Here is a 16591-nt window from a genome sequence, read left to right on the forward strand (position 1 = left end):
TATGCTGGTGGGGGACACTATCTGCTCCTGAAATCTGGGAGCAGAAAAGGTATTTTGCTCCTTCAGAAAGTCAGGCAGGGCTTGACTACATTTGAATTAATTTTTGGTTTTAGAAACTGCTTTGTGCAGTTCCTCAACTGTCTTCTATCCATGTAAGCATTTATGCTGCACTTATCACCACAGAATCAAAAGATACCACAAAATAGAAAAGGGTAAAAAAAACAGGAGGAAAGAGGCAATAATTGTACAGTCCTTCTAGCCCCCACCGAAAAAGATTACAGGAGCTGCCTGAGGGCAAGGAGCTATGATGCAAGACATCACCTCTGCTGCCCCCAAGCCTTGTGGCTAATGACTTGCCTCTGATGAAGCGAAGCAGACAAAGGCTTTTCAAGGTAATCTGTGGTTTGGGGTGTAGGCTACAGGGAAGCTTATCCCTTCTTGATGGCTGTGGAATGCCTATATAGCTATTCTGCACTTCCTCCTTGCATTAATACACTTGCCACATAGTTTCCAGATTCCAGACAACCCAACAGGGTAAGTCTTTTCTTCCCTATTGTATTGATTATAATTTGGGTGGGGCTGGGGAGAGACGGGGTGGGGGTGGGGGGCTGGGAGAGGCAAAGTCTGGGAGGGAAGAATACAGGAGCACTGTTCTATTCAGGTTTTTACACTCATTCTCTAAGATGTTAAAGAGGAGACTTGACAGCCATGGACCATTAAAAACTCCTATAGTATTGCTGGGGAGGTCGTGCTCACTGTTTGCCCTGAACGACTTCCTGAATGAGCTACTAATCAAGAAAGTGCAGTGAGGGAACTGTATCTGACCTCCAAATTTAATCACTTGCAACCAAAAAAGAAATAAATACATCACATATTAACTATGCCCCTTCTCATGCCCCAAAGCACTGCAAGGCATTTTTTATATTAACATCACCACAAAAATAAAACCAGTCTACTGAGGTTGTCTGCCTATCCCTGACCACACAGTAGTGCTGTTCATATTTGGAGATGAAGAACTGTATGTGGCAGAGCATAGGTGAAGAGTCTAATGGGAATAAGAGCAGGTGGTTGGAGATAGGAAATTTGTGTTAGCTCTCCACTTCCCACTGTGTTCCACAGTTTGCAGCAGTAAATCCTTTTCTCCTCTCCCCTTTGGATCTCCCAGAGGAAAAACTTCATGCTAACTTGATGAGTCTCTCCTGGGTCATTCAGACCCACAGTCTTTAAGGAGCGGCACAGCTCAGATGACTATAGATGTGTTTGGACTGGGGTCTGATATTGGAACCTAAGAAGTATTTTCACTCAGATCAAAATAAAATGAGAAGTATTATAATCAAGATACCTAAATTCAACACACTTTGTGCCACACAAGTTTTTTTGCCTTTTTTTTTTATTCAAGAGATGGTGGGTCCCCAATGTTTTTCATAAGGTAGGATACACCCGAGGAGACAATTTATTTAATGGACCACCTCCCCTTTAGGGATGATCCAGATAATATCGCAGTGGCAACTAAACTGATTGCTTACATTGAAAACTAACTTCACAGAAGTATTTTCATTTCTTTGACTGATGGAGTACATCTTCACAGGGTTTACAACCTAGGAGTCAGAGTGGTAGCCGTGTTAGTCTGTATCAACAAAAACAATGAGGAGTCCTTGTGGCACCTTAGAGACTAAAAAATGTATTTGGGCAAAGCTTTCGTGGGCTAGAACCCACTTCATCAAGTGGAAAATACAGGAGCAGGTATAAATACATGAAAGGATGTGAGTTGCCTTACCAAGTGTGAGGTCAGTCTAACGAGACAATTCAATTAACAGCAGGATACCAAGGGAGGAAAAATAACTTTGAAAGTGGTCATGAGTAGTGTTAACTGTCTGAAATGGGCCATTTCAACATCATTTAAACTAAGACTGTAGGCTCCCAAAAGTTTCAAAGAGAACACCCAACTTACCTTTTCAACTAGTTCCGTAGCTGTTATATTTGGATCATATGGAATGGGATCTCCAACATATGTGCAAAGTTTGACTGGGAACCCTCCATATACAGGAATGAGTGGCAATCGAGAACGTTCATAGAACCACCTAAAAAACCCTGTGAATTAGAAAAAAGGTGGGACGGGGTGGTGTTACATTTTGAGAGAGAACCATAGAAGCCAGCAGAGTCCCTGAATCACAATGGTTCTGGATTGCAACTAACAAATTTTAAATGATAGGGGTTTGATGAAAGGCTACATAAAGTAGGTCAAACAATATGCAGGGCACATAATCTTGAAAATATTTATCTACTCTTACATTACCTCCTGCATATTCATTACCAGGTTAAGATGGGTCACCATGTAGAGAACAATTAATGCTTAGTCCAATAAATGCATACTGTATTCAGATTAGCTAACCAGTGTGCACTTCGGTTTACATCACAAAGAAACAGTTCCAGAATTGAAAGAGAACAAAATAGTCTAAAGAAATTCCCAAGACTAGTATTTCCCAGAAACAGTTGATTTTGAAAATATAAATAAAAGAAAACTCTAAGAACGTGAAAAGCTACATATGAAGTAAATCTCACCTATTTTTCCAAGTGTCCCACATCCTTCCCGAATATTCTGTGTAAACAAAGGGATGATGGGCTAAGAATTAAGGAAAAAGAAGTTGTAAGACTTTGGACAATAGTTCAACCTCAGTTTTTGTTTTAAATATTTCATCATCTCTGTAGAGAGACATTCTTCATCTATATCATGTGGTTATAGGCAACTTTACCATCCCACTAAATCAAAATGAAACTGATAAGTTATCATGACTAGAAACTCAAAAGGAGTCACATGTTTGTCAGGAAAAACTACAGCTAGTTATGTACCAGGTGAGACTTCATTTTCTGAGGGTTCTTAGAACCTATGTCACATGTTGCTGTTAAAAGGATGAACACCAAAACAACACTGACAGGATAACATTTAGAAGCAGAAAAAAAAATTCCACAGAATTTTCAGCTTCATGAGTTTGTTCAGCAATTTTTTTCAGTGCCTAAGAAGTCAGAGTTAGTGAGTTAGACAAAAAATCATCCAGACATATATTATTTTGGTAACAAAATCTTGCAAAAGTCCTATAGAAAACAGACTATGCAGTGTAAGAGTCCCATTTTTACTATGAAATGCCTGCAAATGTTGTGGAGAGAACAAGAAAGGATGATAATGCATAACTAATGTTTCCTTTCTAATGCCTTTAATACTAAATAGTTTTAAGTTGTAATTTCTCAGAAAATAATTTTTCCTCAAATATGATGCAGATTATTGTCTTTCTAAAGCACATATTGAGCTAGTATAGGTCACATTACCTCACAGCAGAGGTTCTTCCTAAATCTTATGTGGTGACAGTGTCTTCATTACTGTTGTTATAGATTGAGTGCCAACTATGTACGTGGCATAGCATAGAACTTTGCTTCCCCTTCAGTTCCTATCCCAAGAGGTTTATCAGAGATATGAATTAGAGCAGGGGCTTCTTAAACTTTTTTATAGCGTAGACCGCATCTTAACAGAGAGTGTATTTCTTGTGCAGCATCCCTACAACACGTCAACAGTACACCTGAAGAATTCTTCACTCTACTCCACTGATTTAACATTGAATTTAAATTAGTCCAATTTCCGGTTAAAATAGTCACTTTGTCCCCTTCCCTCTTTTGGGGTTTGCGGATTTTCTACCACATAATTTAAGAAGGGAATCTACAATCTTTTTTAAAATTTAAAGTTAAAAGTCCAATGCTCCATTTCCATCTCATGCCCTATGCTGCATAACCAGTCACTACAAGATGGGGGGAGACTCATAACTTCCATGTTCTTACTATAGTATATTTGCCTGCTAGAAAAAACAGCCCAATCCTCTTTTGCACCAGTTCTTCCTAAAGCTGGCTTAACCAATCACATGTGGAGTTCCTCTGCCTATGAGGAGTTCTTGGGTGACCCAGAGACATCAGAGCAGCTCTCATTACACCTTCTCCTTCAACCCCCAGCATGGGGGAGGAGGGGTAGCTGGGAAAAAGGAAGCATGACCAGCAGGTGTCTACGTCCTGGAGATCCATGGTTGCCATTATGGTCCTTTGAGGCCAAGGGCTGCCTATTTAAAATAGAGCATACTCAAAGCGTCACCAACACTGAGGCCCAGTAGCCCCAGGGTCAGGAGAGTGCAAAGGTGACAAATCTACCTTTGCCTCTCTCATGTTGAGATGCACTGAGCACAGATCAGAAAGAGCCCAAGATCTGGGCCAAAATTTTTAAGAAAGGTTTTGAGATTTTGCATTTAAGTTGCTATTGTTTATTCCTACACGTGCCTCCTGCAGGGAGAACTTACCATTTCTCAGTCCATTAATGTTTTTGGTATCATTTATAATTTTCTGTCAATAATTCTGTATTTTCAGGTAATGCTAAATTATATTTTCTAAGTCTCCTTCCACACTGCACTACTTATGTGGCAGTAATTTCAGGGACAACAGTCTTACAAGGGTATATTATGGAGACACAGACAGTAGGGCATCTACTCAGTTTTCCACTTAAAGCAAGGATTCAACCTGTATGCTTTGTATGAAGAACTCCCAAATTTACAGCATGTAACTGTGACGAAAGATTGACTTGAAGACTCAGAAAACCCATTCTGGATAATTTATAAAATGAGAACTTAATTAAAATTGGTCCTTTTAAGAAATTATTATTTTAGTCCCTTCCACTAAAAAATGTGTCAATATTAATCCTTTAAATTTTTGAGATGGAAAAACAAGAATTCTCAATGATGAAGCTCTCGACTGCTTCTACAACAGCCCACACAAGGGCATGTTTCGATAGAATAATATTGTCAATACCAACCTTATACATCATATTTTTATACACAGACACACACACTCACTCTCAGAGTATGTATACATAAACTCATAGACTCATAGACTTTAAGGTCAGAAGGGACCATTATGATCATCTAGTCTGACCTCCTGCACAATGCAGGCCACAGAATCTCACCCATCCACTTCTATAACAAACCCCTAACCTATGTCGTGTGAAGACCTCAAGCTGCAGAGAATCCTCCAGCAAGTGACCCATGCCCCATGCTGCAGAGGAAGGCAAAAAACCTCCAGGGCCTCTGCCAATCTGCCCCAGAGGAAAATTCCTTCCTGACCCCAAAATTAGGCTATCCCATCCCCTCCATAAACTTATCAAACCTTCGTCTAATTTCAAGTCTAAACTTCCTAGTGTCCAGTTTATATCCATTTGTTCTTGTGTCCACATTGGTACTAAGCTTAAATAATTCCTCTCCTTCCCTGATATTAATCCCTCTGATATATTTATAAAGAGCAATCATATCATATTTATAAAGAGCAATCAACCTTCTTTTGGTTAGGCTAAACAAGCCAAGCTCTTTGAGTCTCCTTTCATAAGACAGGTTTTCCATTCCTCGGATCATCCTAGTAGCCCGTCTCTGAACCTGTTCCAGTTTGAATTCATCCTTCTTAAACATTGGAGACCAGAACTGCACACAGTATTCCAGATGAGGTCTCACCAGTGCCTTGTATAATGGTACTAACACCTCCTTATCTTTGCTGGAAATACCTCGCCTGATGCATCCTAAAACTGCATTAGCTTTTTTAACGGCCATATCACATTGGCGGCTCATAGTCATCCTGTGATCAACCAATACTCCGAGGTCCTTCTCCTTCTCCGTTACTTCCAACTGATGTGTCCCCAATTTATAACTAAAATTCTTGTTATTAATCCCTAAATGCATGACCTTGCACTTTTCACTATTAAATTTCATCTTATTACTATTACTCCAGTTTACAAGGTCATCCAGATCTTCCTGTATGATATCCCGGTCCTTCTCTGTGTTAGCAATACCTCCCAGCTTTGTGTCATCCACAAACTTTATTAGCACATTCACGCTTTTTGTGCCAAGGTCAGTAATAAAAAGGTTAAATAAGATTGGTCCCAAAACTGATCCCTGAGGAACTCCACTAGTAACCTCCTTCCAGCCTGACAGTTCACCTTTCAGTACGACCCATTGTAGTCTCCCCTTTAACCAGTTCCTTATCCACCTTTCAATTTCCATACTGATCCCCATCTTTTCCAATTTAACTAATAATTCCCTATGTGGAACTGTGTCAAATGCCTTACTGAAATCGAGGTAAATTAGATCCACTGCATTTCCTTTGTCTAAAAAATCTGTTACCTTCTCAAAAAAGGAGATCAGGTTGGTTTGGCACGATCTACCTTTTGTAAAACCATGTTGTATTTTCTCCCAATTACCATTGACTTCAATGTCCTTAACTACTTTCTCCTTCAAAATGTTTTCCAAGACCTTACATACTACAGATGTCAAACTAACAGGCCTATAGTTACTTGGATCACTTTTTTTCCCTTTCTTAAAAATAGGAACTATGTTAGCAATTCTCCAGTCATACGGTACAACCCCTGAGTTTACTGATTCATTAAAAATTCTTGCTAATGGGCTTGCAATTTCATGTGCCAATTCCTTTAATATTCTTGGATGAAGATTATCTGGGCCCTCCAATTTTGTCCCATTAAGCTGTTCGAGTTTGGTTTCTACCTCAGATGTGGTAATATCTACCTCCATGTCCTCATTCCCATTTGTCATCCTTCCATTATCCCTAAGCTCCTCATTAGCCTTATTAAAGACTGAGGCAAAATATTTATTTAGATATTGGGCCATGCCTAGATTATCCTTAACCTCCATTCCATCCTCAGTGTTTAGCGGTCCCACTTCTTCTTTCTTTGTTTTCTTCTTATTTATATGGCTATAGAACCTTTTACTATTGGTTTTAATTCCCTTTGCAAAGTCCAACTCTACACGCCTTTTAGCATTTCTCACTTCATCCCTACATGTTCTGACCTCAATAAGGTAGCTTTCCTTGCTAATCCCGCCCATCTTCCACTCCTTGTAGGCTTTCTGCTTTTTCTTAATCACCTCTCTGAGATGCTTGCTCATCCAGCTGGGTCTACAACTCCTGCCTATGATTTTTTTCCCTTTTCTTGGGATGCAGGTTTCTGATAGTTTCTGCAACTTTGACTTGAAGTAATTCCAGGCCTCCTCCGCCTTTAGATCCACAAGTTCTTCAGTCCAATCCACTTCCCTAACTAATTTCCTTAATTCTTTAAAGTTAGCCCTTTTGAAATCAAAAACCCTAGTCCCAGATCTATTTTTGTTTATCCTTCCATCTAGTTTGAACTGAATTAGCTCATGATCACTCGAACCAAGGTTGTCCCCTACAACCATTTCTTCTATGAGGTCCTCACTACTCACCAAAACCAAATCTAAAAAGGCATCTCCTCTTGTTGGTTCTTCAACTACTTGGTGAAGAAATCCATCAGCTATCACAGCCAGAAAAATCTGAGACCTATTATTGTTACTAGCACTTGTCCTCAAGTCTATGTTTGGGAAGTTAAAGTTTCCCATGATCACACAATTCCCATTAGTGTTTACTTCATTAAAAAAACATTAAAGAGGTCTCTATCCATATCCAAATCAGATCCCGGCGGTCTGTAGCACACCCCAAGCACTATCTCAGGGGAGGCTCTAGTAGGTTTCTTTCCCAATGTGATTTTTGCCCAGACAGACTCTGTCTTATCCATTCCATCCCTTCTTATTTCTTTACAGTCTACCTCATCATTGATATACAATGCTACTCCACCACCTTTGCCTTTATTTCTGTCTTTCCTAAACAGCACATCGCCTTCAATACTTGTACTCCAGTCATGACTACTATTCCACCATGTTTCTGTTATCTCTATAATATATGGGTTCACTTCCTGCACCAGTAGCTCTAGTTTCTCCATTTTGTTACCTAGGCTCCTCGCATTAGTGTACAAACATCTTAATTTTTGCCATTTGGTTTCACTGACATTCTTTGCCCGGTTAGGCACAGACATTCTACCACCAGTATCACCTATTAGACTGGTATCTACACTACCCTTCCTCCTTATGTCCATTCTTCTGCCCACAGCTGTATCCTCTCTTACTTTGTTTTCTTCCCTCTCAATGTTAAATTCCAGCGTGGAGATTACCTGGACATCTCCCAACCATCTCCCCCAAATTCCTAGTTTAAAGCTCTCTTAATCAGTTGGGCGAGCCTCCATCCTAGAAGTCTATTTCCCTCCTTACTCAGGTGAAGTCCATCCCGAGAGAACAGTCCTCTGTCCATGAATGCTTCCCAGTGGCCGTACATCCCAAAGCCCTCCTTATAGCACCACTGCCTGAGCCATCTGTTGATCGCCATAATCTTGTCACACCTTTGTTGCCCTTCTCTAGGAACAGGCAGAATCCCACTGAAGATCACCTGAGCCTCGATTTCCTTAAGTGTCTTCCCCAGTCTGGCATAGTCTCCCTTGATACGTTCCAGCGCGAATCTAGCCGTATCATTTGTTCCCACATGAAGGATAATCAACGGATTCTTTCCCGCTCCCGTTAGGATCCTTTTCAGCCTCAGGTCCACATCCCGTATCTTAGCACACAGCAGACAGCACACCCTTCTGTTCTCTGCTCTGGAGCATGAATAGAATCTATCTCAGTAAATTTATAATCTCTCTCTAGAATGTAGCTTGCACCATACCATCATTAATTGTAATTCAGTGCTAGCTTTGGGTATTCTTTTTCATATTTCCCTACCATTATGATTGTCTAGTCTGACCTCCTGCACAATGCAGGCCTCAGAATCTCATCCACCCACTCCCGTATCAAATCCCTAACCTATGACTGAGCTATTGAAGTCCTCAAATCGTGGTTTAAAGACTTCAAGGTGCAGAGAATCTTCCAGCAAGTGACCCGTGCCCCATGCTGCAGAGGAAGGCGAAACCCCCCCAGGGCCTCTGCCAATCTGCCCTGGGGGGAAATTCCTTCCCAACCCCAAATATGGTGATCAGCTAAACCCTGAGCATGTAGGCAAGACTCACCAGCCAGACACGCAGGATAGAATTCTCTGTAGTAACTCAGATCCCACCCCATCTAACATCCCATCACAGGCCATTGGGCATATTTACAGCTAATAGTCAAAGATCAATTAATTGCCAACATTAGGCTATCCCATCATACCATCCCCTCCATAAACTTATCAAGCTTAGTCTTGATAAGGCAATAGGTTTTTTTACAGATAAATAAGAGGCTACTTAACTGGAGACCATTCATCTTAAAACCAAAGTACTCTACTATCCCTCAAGTACATAATCTCACAAGATTGCTATTTTTATATCTGACATTAGACTATAATAATCCTGTGAATATAAAAATAATTGATTTTGAACCTTCTTAGGTCACATTTTATAATCCTAGAAAGATAATCCATTTTACAAAACATATTTGAAATCAGAATTACTTGATTCATCTTTGGATCCCTGTGTTGTAGAGTATACATATGTGCTAATGTGATGGCTACCATCTAGGGGATTGAATCAGGGCCTTCCAGAGCGAAAAGCATGAATATTGAAAGTATCAGTTAAAGAGCTAGTCTCTGTAGCTAGCAGCTGTAATAGACTCACATTCTTTGTGGCTTGGGCACAGAGACGGACATGTAACACACAAAAACAACAAGGAGTCCAGTGACACTTTAAAGACTAACAGATTTATTTGGGTGCCACCGGTCTCCTTGTTGTTTTTGTGGATACAGACTAATACAGCTACCCCCTGATACATGTGTAACACACATTGATCAGTGGATTACACATATTTATAGACACATACAAGAACCACTCACCACTTTTGCATCTATGGCCACTTGAGCAAAGCCTTTGCGATTACCCCACAGGAGGTTGTAGTTTTCATCACTAAATAATGCTTCTCGAGCTCCACCTGGTGCGACACTCAATAAGTTGCCTTTCTTCAGAATTTCAACACTTTCATCTCTTCCACCATGCACTCCAGGTAACAGGTTTAAATACAGTTGTATTCCTGCAATAAACATAACCAGTAGAGATCAATATGGTGCATTAAACCTCATTACATAATTACTTGCACATATTGAAAATAAAATCTAATAAAAAACTCCCCAACACACACACGCCCACCCACCCCTTCAGCAATTTTAAGTGTGTCTACATATTACATATCTGATAAAACTGGAGATTTCATAGTCATCAGTAACAAATCCAGTATAAATATTCAGCTACAATTAGGGGTTACAGCTTCAATCCACAGTAGCATGGAAATGTACTTGCACTTTCCAAGTGTGGCAGAGTTCCAGTCATAATAATCAATATGATGGACAAGGAAGGTATCAAGAGACCTTTACTCAACACTGGAGAAAAGAACTGGCAAAATAGATGGAATAAAAAACCAGAAGAGTTTCTGCAGGGTGACTGGACTGTGCTGAATGGACTGTGTATTTTTCAGTTACTGCTTCGGTAGCTGTTGATGGGTACAAATGTAAAGACAATATTTGACTTTATTGAGAATCTTGCCTGAACAAAGGCTGAAGAATTTGGTCCATAGTTTCACTGCTACATTAAAAAACTTCTGAGACTTTGTATCAGGCTCAACTGGCAATAAGAAATGTTTTACAAATTTACAGCTTGAACTTGAATAGCCCTTTCATGTACATGCCGTCCCTGACTTGAATGAGTTAAAAGAAAGTCACACATAGTTGCTCACCCAGAAAAATATACACACACAACACATGATAATAAGCCTAACTTTACTACACCTCTATTCCGATATAATGTGACCCGATATAACACGAATTCGAATATAACGCAGTAAAGCAGTGCTCCGGATTGGGGGGAGGGGGGAATGCACACTCCGGCGGATCAAAGCAAGTTTGATATAACGCGGTTTCACCTATAACACGGTAAGATTTTTTGGCTCCCGAGGACAGCATTATATCGGGGTAGAGGTGTATTACTTTATTGTGAAATGAATAATTTTTGTTTGGATTATAGGCTATAACGTCTTGTAGACTGAGGACAAGGGGCAAAGAGTCACAACACAGGGAAACATGATATACATCTGAATACCCAGAGACAGATTAAAAATGGTAGCATGAACAGATTTTCTGTTTTTCTAATTTGCTTCAATAACATAACTATGCTAAGCATAGTAAGAATTTTTGAAACTATAGATGTATACTGGGAAATTTTACAACCATTTTTTTCTTTCTGAGTTCACAATTTGGTCTTTGAATTTGAGAGTTACAAATGAAATAAAGATTACTGAAAGTGAGATGTTCCTCACCAACTGTTTTCAGTTGTCTTAAAGACACTTCTTACAAAGACACTTAACTTTAAATGAATACAAAAGTGGAATCATACATACCACAATGAGCACTATGGGGAGTAAACAGATCCTAAGGATAATAGCATAGGTGAACAAACCACTAGCTCCTAGGGAAATCTGTATTTAATTAACAAACCTCTAGATACTAGTGCAGTAAAGGTAGTGTAATAGAGTCCTTGGTGGGTTAGTGGCCTAGTGGTTAGTGCACCTAGGGCCCACCCCACCATCCATAGTCCTGGTTGCCCTTTGCTCAGAGATACAGTGAGGAGCACCGGTGGTTCAAGTCCCTCCTGTAGTGAGGGCAGGGGTAGGGGAGCCTTGGCCCGCCCACCCCACTGGGAACCAACCCTGGGCCCAGGGACGGCTCCAGGCACCAGCTCAGCAAGCAGGTGCTTGGGGTGGCCAAGGGGAAGGGGCGGCACATCGGGCTCTTTGGCAGCAATTCGGTGGCAGGTTCCTCAGTCCCTCTCGGAGGGAAAGACCTGCCGCCAAATTGCCGCCGAAGAAGAGAGCGGCGCAGTGGAGCTGCCACTGATCACAATCACGGTTTTGTTTTTTTTCCCTTCCTGCCAGTTGGGGCGGCAAAAACTCTAGACCCAGCCCTGTCTGGGCCCAAGGAGGATCAACAATATCTGGCCCTCCCAAAGGTGCCCTCTGAGTCACCCTCCCTGGGTCACTTCCTATCATTGCTTTTCTCTCCTCACTTTCAGTTCCAGATAAGGAGAAAAGAAAAAGAAAGGGTAACCAAACCATCTGTCCCAATCGAGTTGAGCATATATTCTCACTTCCCTCAGGGAAGCTTCTCTGGCACTCTTGTCAGGAGCCTTCAGAGTAGGTCTATCCTTCTCCCCAGTCTTCCCCCTTCTGAGCTGTGCTGCTCCGTTTTCAACCCCCTCTCCAGTTGGAGCATGCTCTGCAGGCTGGAGGGACAGTACTGTCCTTTAACCCCTTCCGGCCCAGTGTGGGATTTGTATACTCTAGCACAGGTAGCCTAATTAGGGTGGAAAATGACCGTGAAGAATCTTGAAGCATTAAACTTCAAAGGGTGAGGTTATTCACCCATAAATATACACCTGAGAAAGAAAAAAACTCTTGTATACCAAAGAGGTACAGTGTAATAAGATATAAATCTCTAAAAGAAAAGAAAAGTTCTCCTTCGAGTAGTCTCTGCATATCCCACTCATGGAATGTGCTGGCCAACTAGCAGTGCCTATTGGAGAGTGTAGAAGCAGCAAAGAATCCTGTGGCACCTTATAGACTAACAGACGTTTTGCAGCATGAGCTTTCGTGGGTGAATACCCACTTCTTCGGATGCAAGTAGTGGAAATTTCCAGGGGCAGGTTTATATATGCAAGCAAGAAGCAAGCTAGAGATAACGAGGTTATCTTGAAGTTAGCTTGCTTCATATATAAACCTGCCCCTGGAAATTTCCACTACTTGCATCCGAAGAAGTGGGTATTCACCCACGAAAGCTCATGCTGCAAAACGTCTGTTAGTCTATAAGGTGCCACAGGATTCTTTGCTGCTTCTACAGAACCAGACTAACACGGCTACCCCTCTGATATTGGAGAGTGCACACACCTCTTCTTAGCCTTCCTTCCCTGATTCCTGAACAGTGTAACGGTCAGGCTATAAAAGGGGGTATAGTGATCCACAGCCACCTGGTTTCCTTTCAACACCTGCAGCCACAGACTCGGAATCTCCCTGGACCTTTAATACCAATGCTAAAACCCCTCACATAGTTCTGCATCTAGAGCTAAGGATACCAATTAATTTATAGTGTAGATCATTAGGGTAGTTTAGTTTTAAAGTAAGAATTTTAATGGAAGAATTCAAATGGTGGCTCTGAAGAGGAAACCTGGATTCAAACATGTCTCCTGTCCGGAGGGGTTTTCAGCATCAGATGCACATTCTGGATGCCTTGCTTCCTTTCAGAAGGGATGTCCTTCATCAAAGTGCTCAATCTGTGTCATGTTTATTCTGAGAGCTAAGAAGGAGAGGCAGAATATATTGCTTTTTCAGGAGAAACAGCTAACACAGAAGCTGAAAAGACATCAGATACAGGGGATAGGCAGAGACCACCCTCAGTTCTAGGTCCTTTGGGTCAGGATAAATAGAAACCTTATGGACCTCCGTCCATTCTGATGGTACCTTCAACTCCAGCAGCCTCTTTTGTGCTACCTTCAAAGAAAGGGAAGAATGTGGCTAAGAAGGTCTCCAGAGATAAATGTGCTTTGGAAATGGCCTCTGTTAGCAGAACCATTCCGAGAATGAGAACTTTATCAGATCCAGCGCTTACAAATCTCAATAAGATTATGGCATGTAGAAGTTCTGTGAGCAGAGCTAAGACACGGATATGAGACCACTCAGAAACAGTGCATAACCAAAACTGACTCTTAAACCTGCAATTTAGGGAGTGCAACCACAGCCAGTAAGAACTGCTCTTGTGCAACATTCTGAATCCACCTTCCTACTCATTATCCCACAGTAATAGCTCAGATCCATCCCTGCTTGAGTCCTCATCAGTCTTGGATCCAGCAAAAGATCAACAGAAAATAAGACGAGCTCTTCTCCAGCGCTCCCTTCTTTATCTCCAGAAGATAAGAGAAGAGAGGAACGGCTATTTTCACCGCTGGTTCTGCCCCTCGAGACATCCTTCAGGTCTCTGAATGTATTATCTCTATGATCAGTTCTACCAAGTCCACTGCAGTCACCTCTATTGGAAAAGTTATCAGAGGCAGATCAGCAGATACCACCAGCCAGTTCTTGACTACCTGATCATCACAAGAGATATCAGAACCCTAAATCCTTTCAGCATTACGGTCAAGGGTATTAATCAGATCCAATGACTGAATCCTGGCCCGAATGGCTTTGGCTCAATTGGCCCTATTGGTTGGCTCCATATTATGCATATTACTTGTAACTCAAGAGACCACACAAAGGATGTCTATAATTACTGTAGACCACCCCTCCCCATCACTCGTGGAGGGAGGCCAGACCCTCTCACCACCACGTATCTATAAAGGCAAGATTCAATGGAGAATTAGCAGTTTCAGGGCCCTGGTCCTGTGGGTGGGACAGAGCAAGAAGCAGTCTCAGGGCTCTGGCCCCCTGGGCAGGGCACAGCAAGAAGCAGCCCCAGGGCTCTGGCCCCCTGGGCGGGGCACAGCAAGAAGCAGCCCCAGGGCTCTGGCCCCCTGGGCGGGGCACAGCAAGAAGCAGCCCCAGGGCTCTGGCCCCCTGGGTGGGACAGAGAAAGAGGCAGTCTCAGGGCTCTGGCCCCCTGGGCAGGGCACAGCAAGAAGCAGCCCCAGGGCTCTGGCCCCCTGGGTGGGACAGAGAAAGAGGCAGTCTCAGGGCTCTGGCCCTCTGGGCAGAGCACAGCAAGAAGCAGCCCCAGGGCTCTGGCCCCCTGGGTGGGACAGAGAAAGAGGCAGTCTCAGGGCTCTGGCTCCCTGGGCAGGGCACAGCAAGAAGCAGCCCCAGGGCTCTGGCCCCCTGGGTGGGACAGAGAAAGAGGCAGTCTCAGGGCTCTGGCCCCTGGGCAGGGCACAGCAAGAAGCAGCCCCAGGGCTCTGGCCCCTGGGTGGGACAGAGAAAGCCGCAGACCCAGGGCTCTGGCCCCCTGGGCAGGGCACAGCAAGAAGCAGCCCCAGGGCTCTGGCCCCCTGGGTGGGACAGAGAAAGAGGCAGTCTCAGGGCTCTGGCCCCCTGGGCAGGGCACAGCAAGAAGCAGCCCCAGGGCTCTGGCCCCCTGGGTGGGACAGAGAAAGAGGCAGTCTCAGGGCTCTGGCCCCCTGGGCAGGGCACAGCAAGAAGCAGCCCCAGGGCTCTGGCCCCCTGGGTGGGACAGAGAAAGAGGCAGTCTCAGGGCTCTGGCCCCCTGGGCAGGGCACAGCAAGAAGCAGCCCCAGGGCTCTGGCCCCCTGGGCGGGGCAGAGTAATAAGCAGTCTCAGAGCTCTGACCCTCTGACAAGGCAGAACAATAAGCAGTTTTAAAGTGGCTCTGACCCGCTGGGCAGCGCAGAGCAGTAAGCAGTCTATTGCTTACCCTCCTGGCTCAGGCAGACAGTGGGCAAACACAGGCCTCTTGGCCTAAGCTGAGTAGGTGGCCACCCCAGGGGTAGGGCAGCTGCAGAGGGTAGGGGGACTCAGGCCCACCCTACTCCACAGGGTCCTAGCCCACGGCCCAGAACCACTGGGTCAGCGAGGACCTGGCCGAAACATGCTGACCTGAATTCTGCCAACATAACTGGACTATCATCTGGCATCTCTCTGCTACTTCCTACTACCCCTTTGGCATGTATCTCTGTCTCCTGGGATTCCTCCGTCTCCCCGAGGTACACAACCAGAGGCAGTCCCAGTAGTTCCTCTGAGTCCTGGTCTGTCAGCAGTCCTGCCATCTCCTCTGGGTCCTCAGTGCAGCAGAGCTCCGTCTCAAGCACAGGGCTTGGCAGCAAACAACATCTGCTTCCTTCTCTGGCTCTTGCGCAACTGAGCTGCAGGGCCCACCTTTTAAACTTCCTTTCCCACCCCCCTGCTTCCAGCAGGGTGGGCATGGCTTGCCTGGCTCTGCCTACCAGGGGATGGAGAGTGGTTCCTCCCTGTCAGTCTTGGAGGGAGGCCAGGCCCCCTCACTACAATTACCTTTTCTGAATCTGAGGATCTAAGAGTTGGTTATGGAAGGTAATTATCACTCTCAATTGCCTTCTGTGACAGCAAACATTTTGTCTGAAGAGGAGGAACATATTCAGATACAAGACATTCAGATCCAGGCCACTGAACACAGATCACCAAACTTCCCCAAAATAATTGCTAGAGCAGGGGTTGTCAAACTTGAGATTGGGAGGCCTTAGGAGGTTGCAAGGTTATTATATGGGGGGTCGCGAGCTTCAGCCTCCACCCCAAACCCCACTTTGCATCGAGCATTTATAATGTTGTTAAATATATAAAAAAGTGGTTTTAATTTATAAGGAGGGAGGAGGGTGTCACTCAGAGACTTGCTATGTGAAAAGGGTCACTAGTACAAAAGTTTGAGAACCACTGTGCTAGAGCATGTATTATAGAAAAACACCCAATCTTGATTTTAAAATGGTCAGTGATGGAGAATCCATTGCAACCCTTGGTAAATTTCTCTAATGGTTAATTATCTTCACTGTTAAAAATTTACACCTTATTTCCAGTCTGAATGTGTCTAGTTTCATCTTCCAGATATTGGATTGTGTTATACCTTTCTCTGCTAGACCGAAGAACCTATTATTAAACATATGTTCCCCAGCTAGGTACTTATGGATTATAATCAAGTTACCCCTTAACTTTCTCTATAAGGAATGTTGTCTAATCCT

General features: G+C 43.4%; 1 protein-coding gene across 2 annotated transcripts in view; it reads right to left on the reverse strand.

The window, feature by feature from the left end:
- Positions 1–16591, reverse strand: part of LOC120398623 (transmembrane protein 68-like) — a 42475-nt gene that overhangs the window by 4971 nt on the left and 20913 nt on the right. For both annotated transcript variants that reach the window (XM_039526167.1, XM_039526168.1), the window contains exons 3-5: positions 9733–9926; positions 2563–2623; positions 1952–2091 (exon numbers count right to left, since the gene is read on the reverse strand). In XM_039526167.1, the coding sequence (XP_039382101.1) occupies positions 1952–2091; positions 2563–2623; positions 9733–9926 (395 nt within the window). The remainder of the gene's footprint in view (positions 1–1951; positions 2092–2562; positions 2624–9732; positions 9927–16591) is intronic.

The sequence above is a fragment of the Mauremys reevesii genome, linkage group 2 (genome assembly GCF_016161935.1).
Source record: "Mauremys reevesii isolate NIE-2019 linkage group 2, ASM1616193v1, whole genome shotgun sequence".
NCBI lineage: Eukaryota > Metazoa > Chordata > Testudines > Geoemydidae > Mauremys > Mauremys reevesii.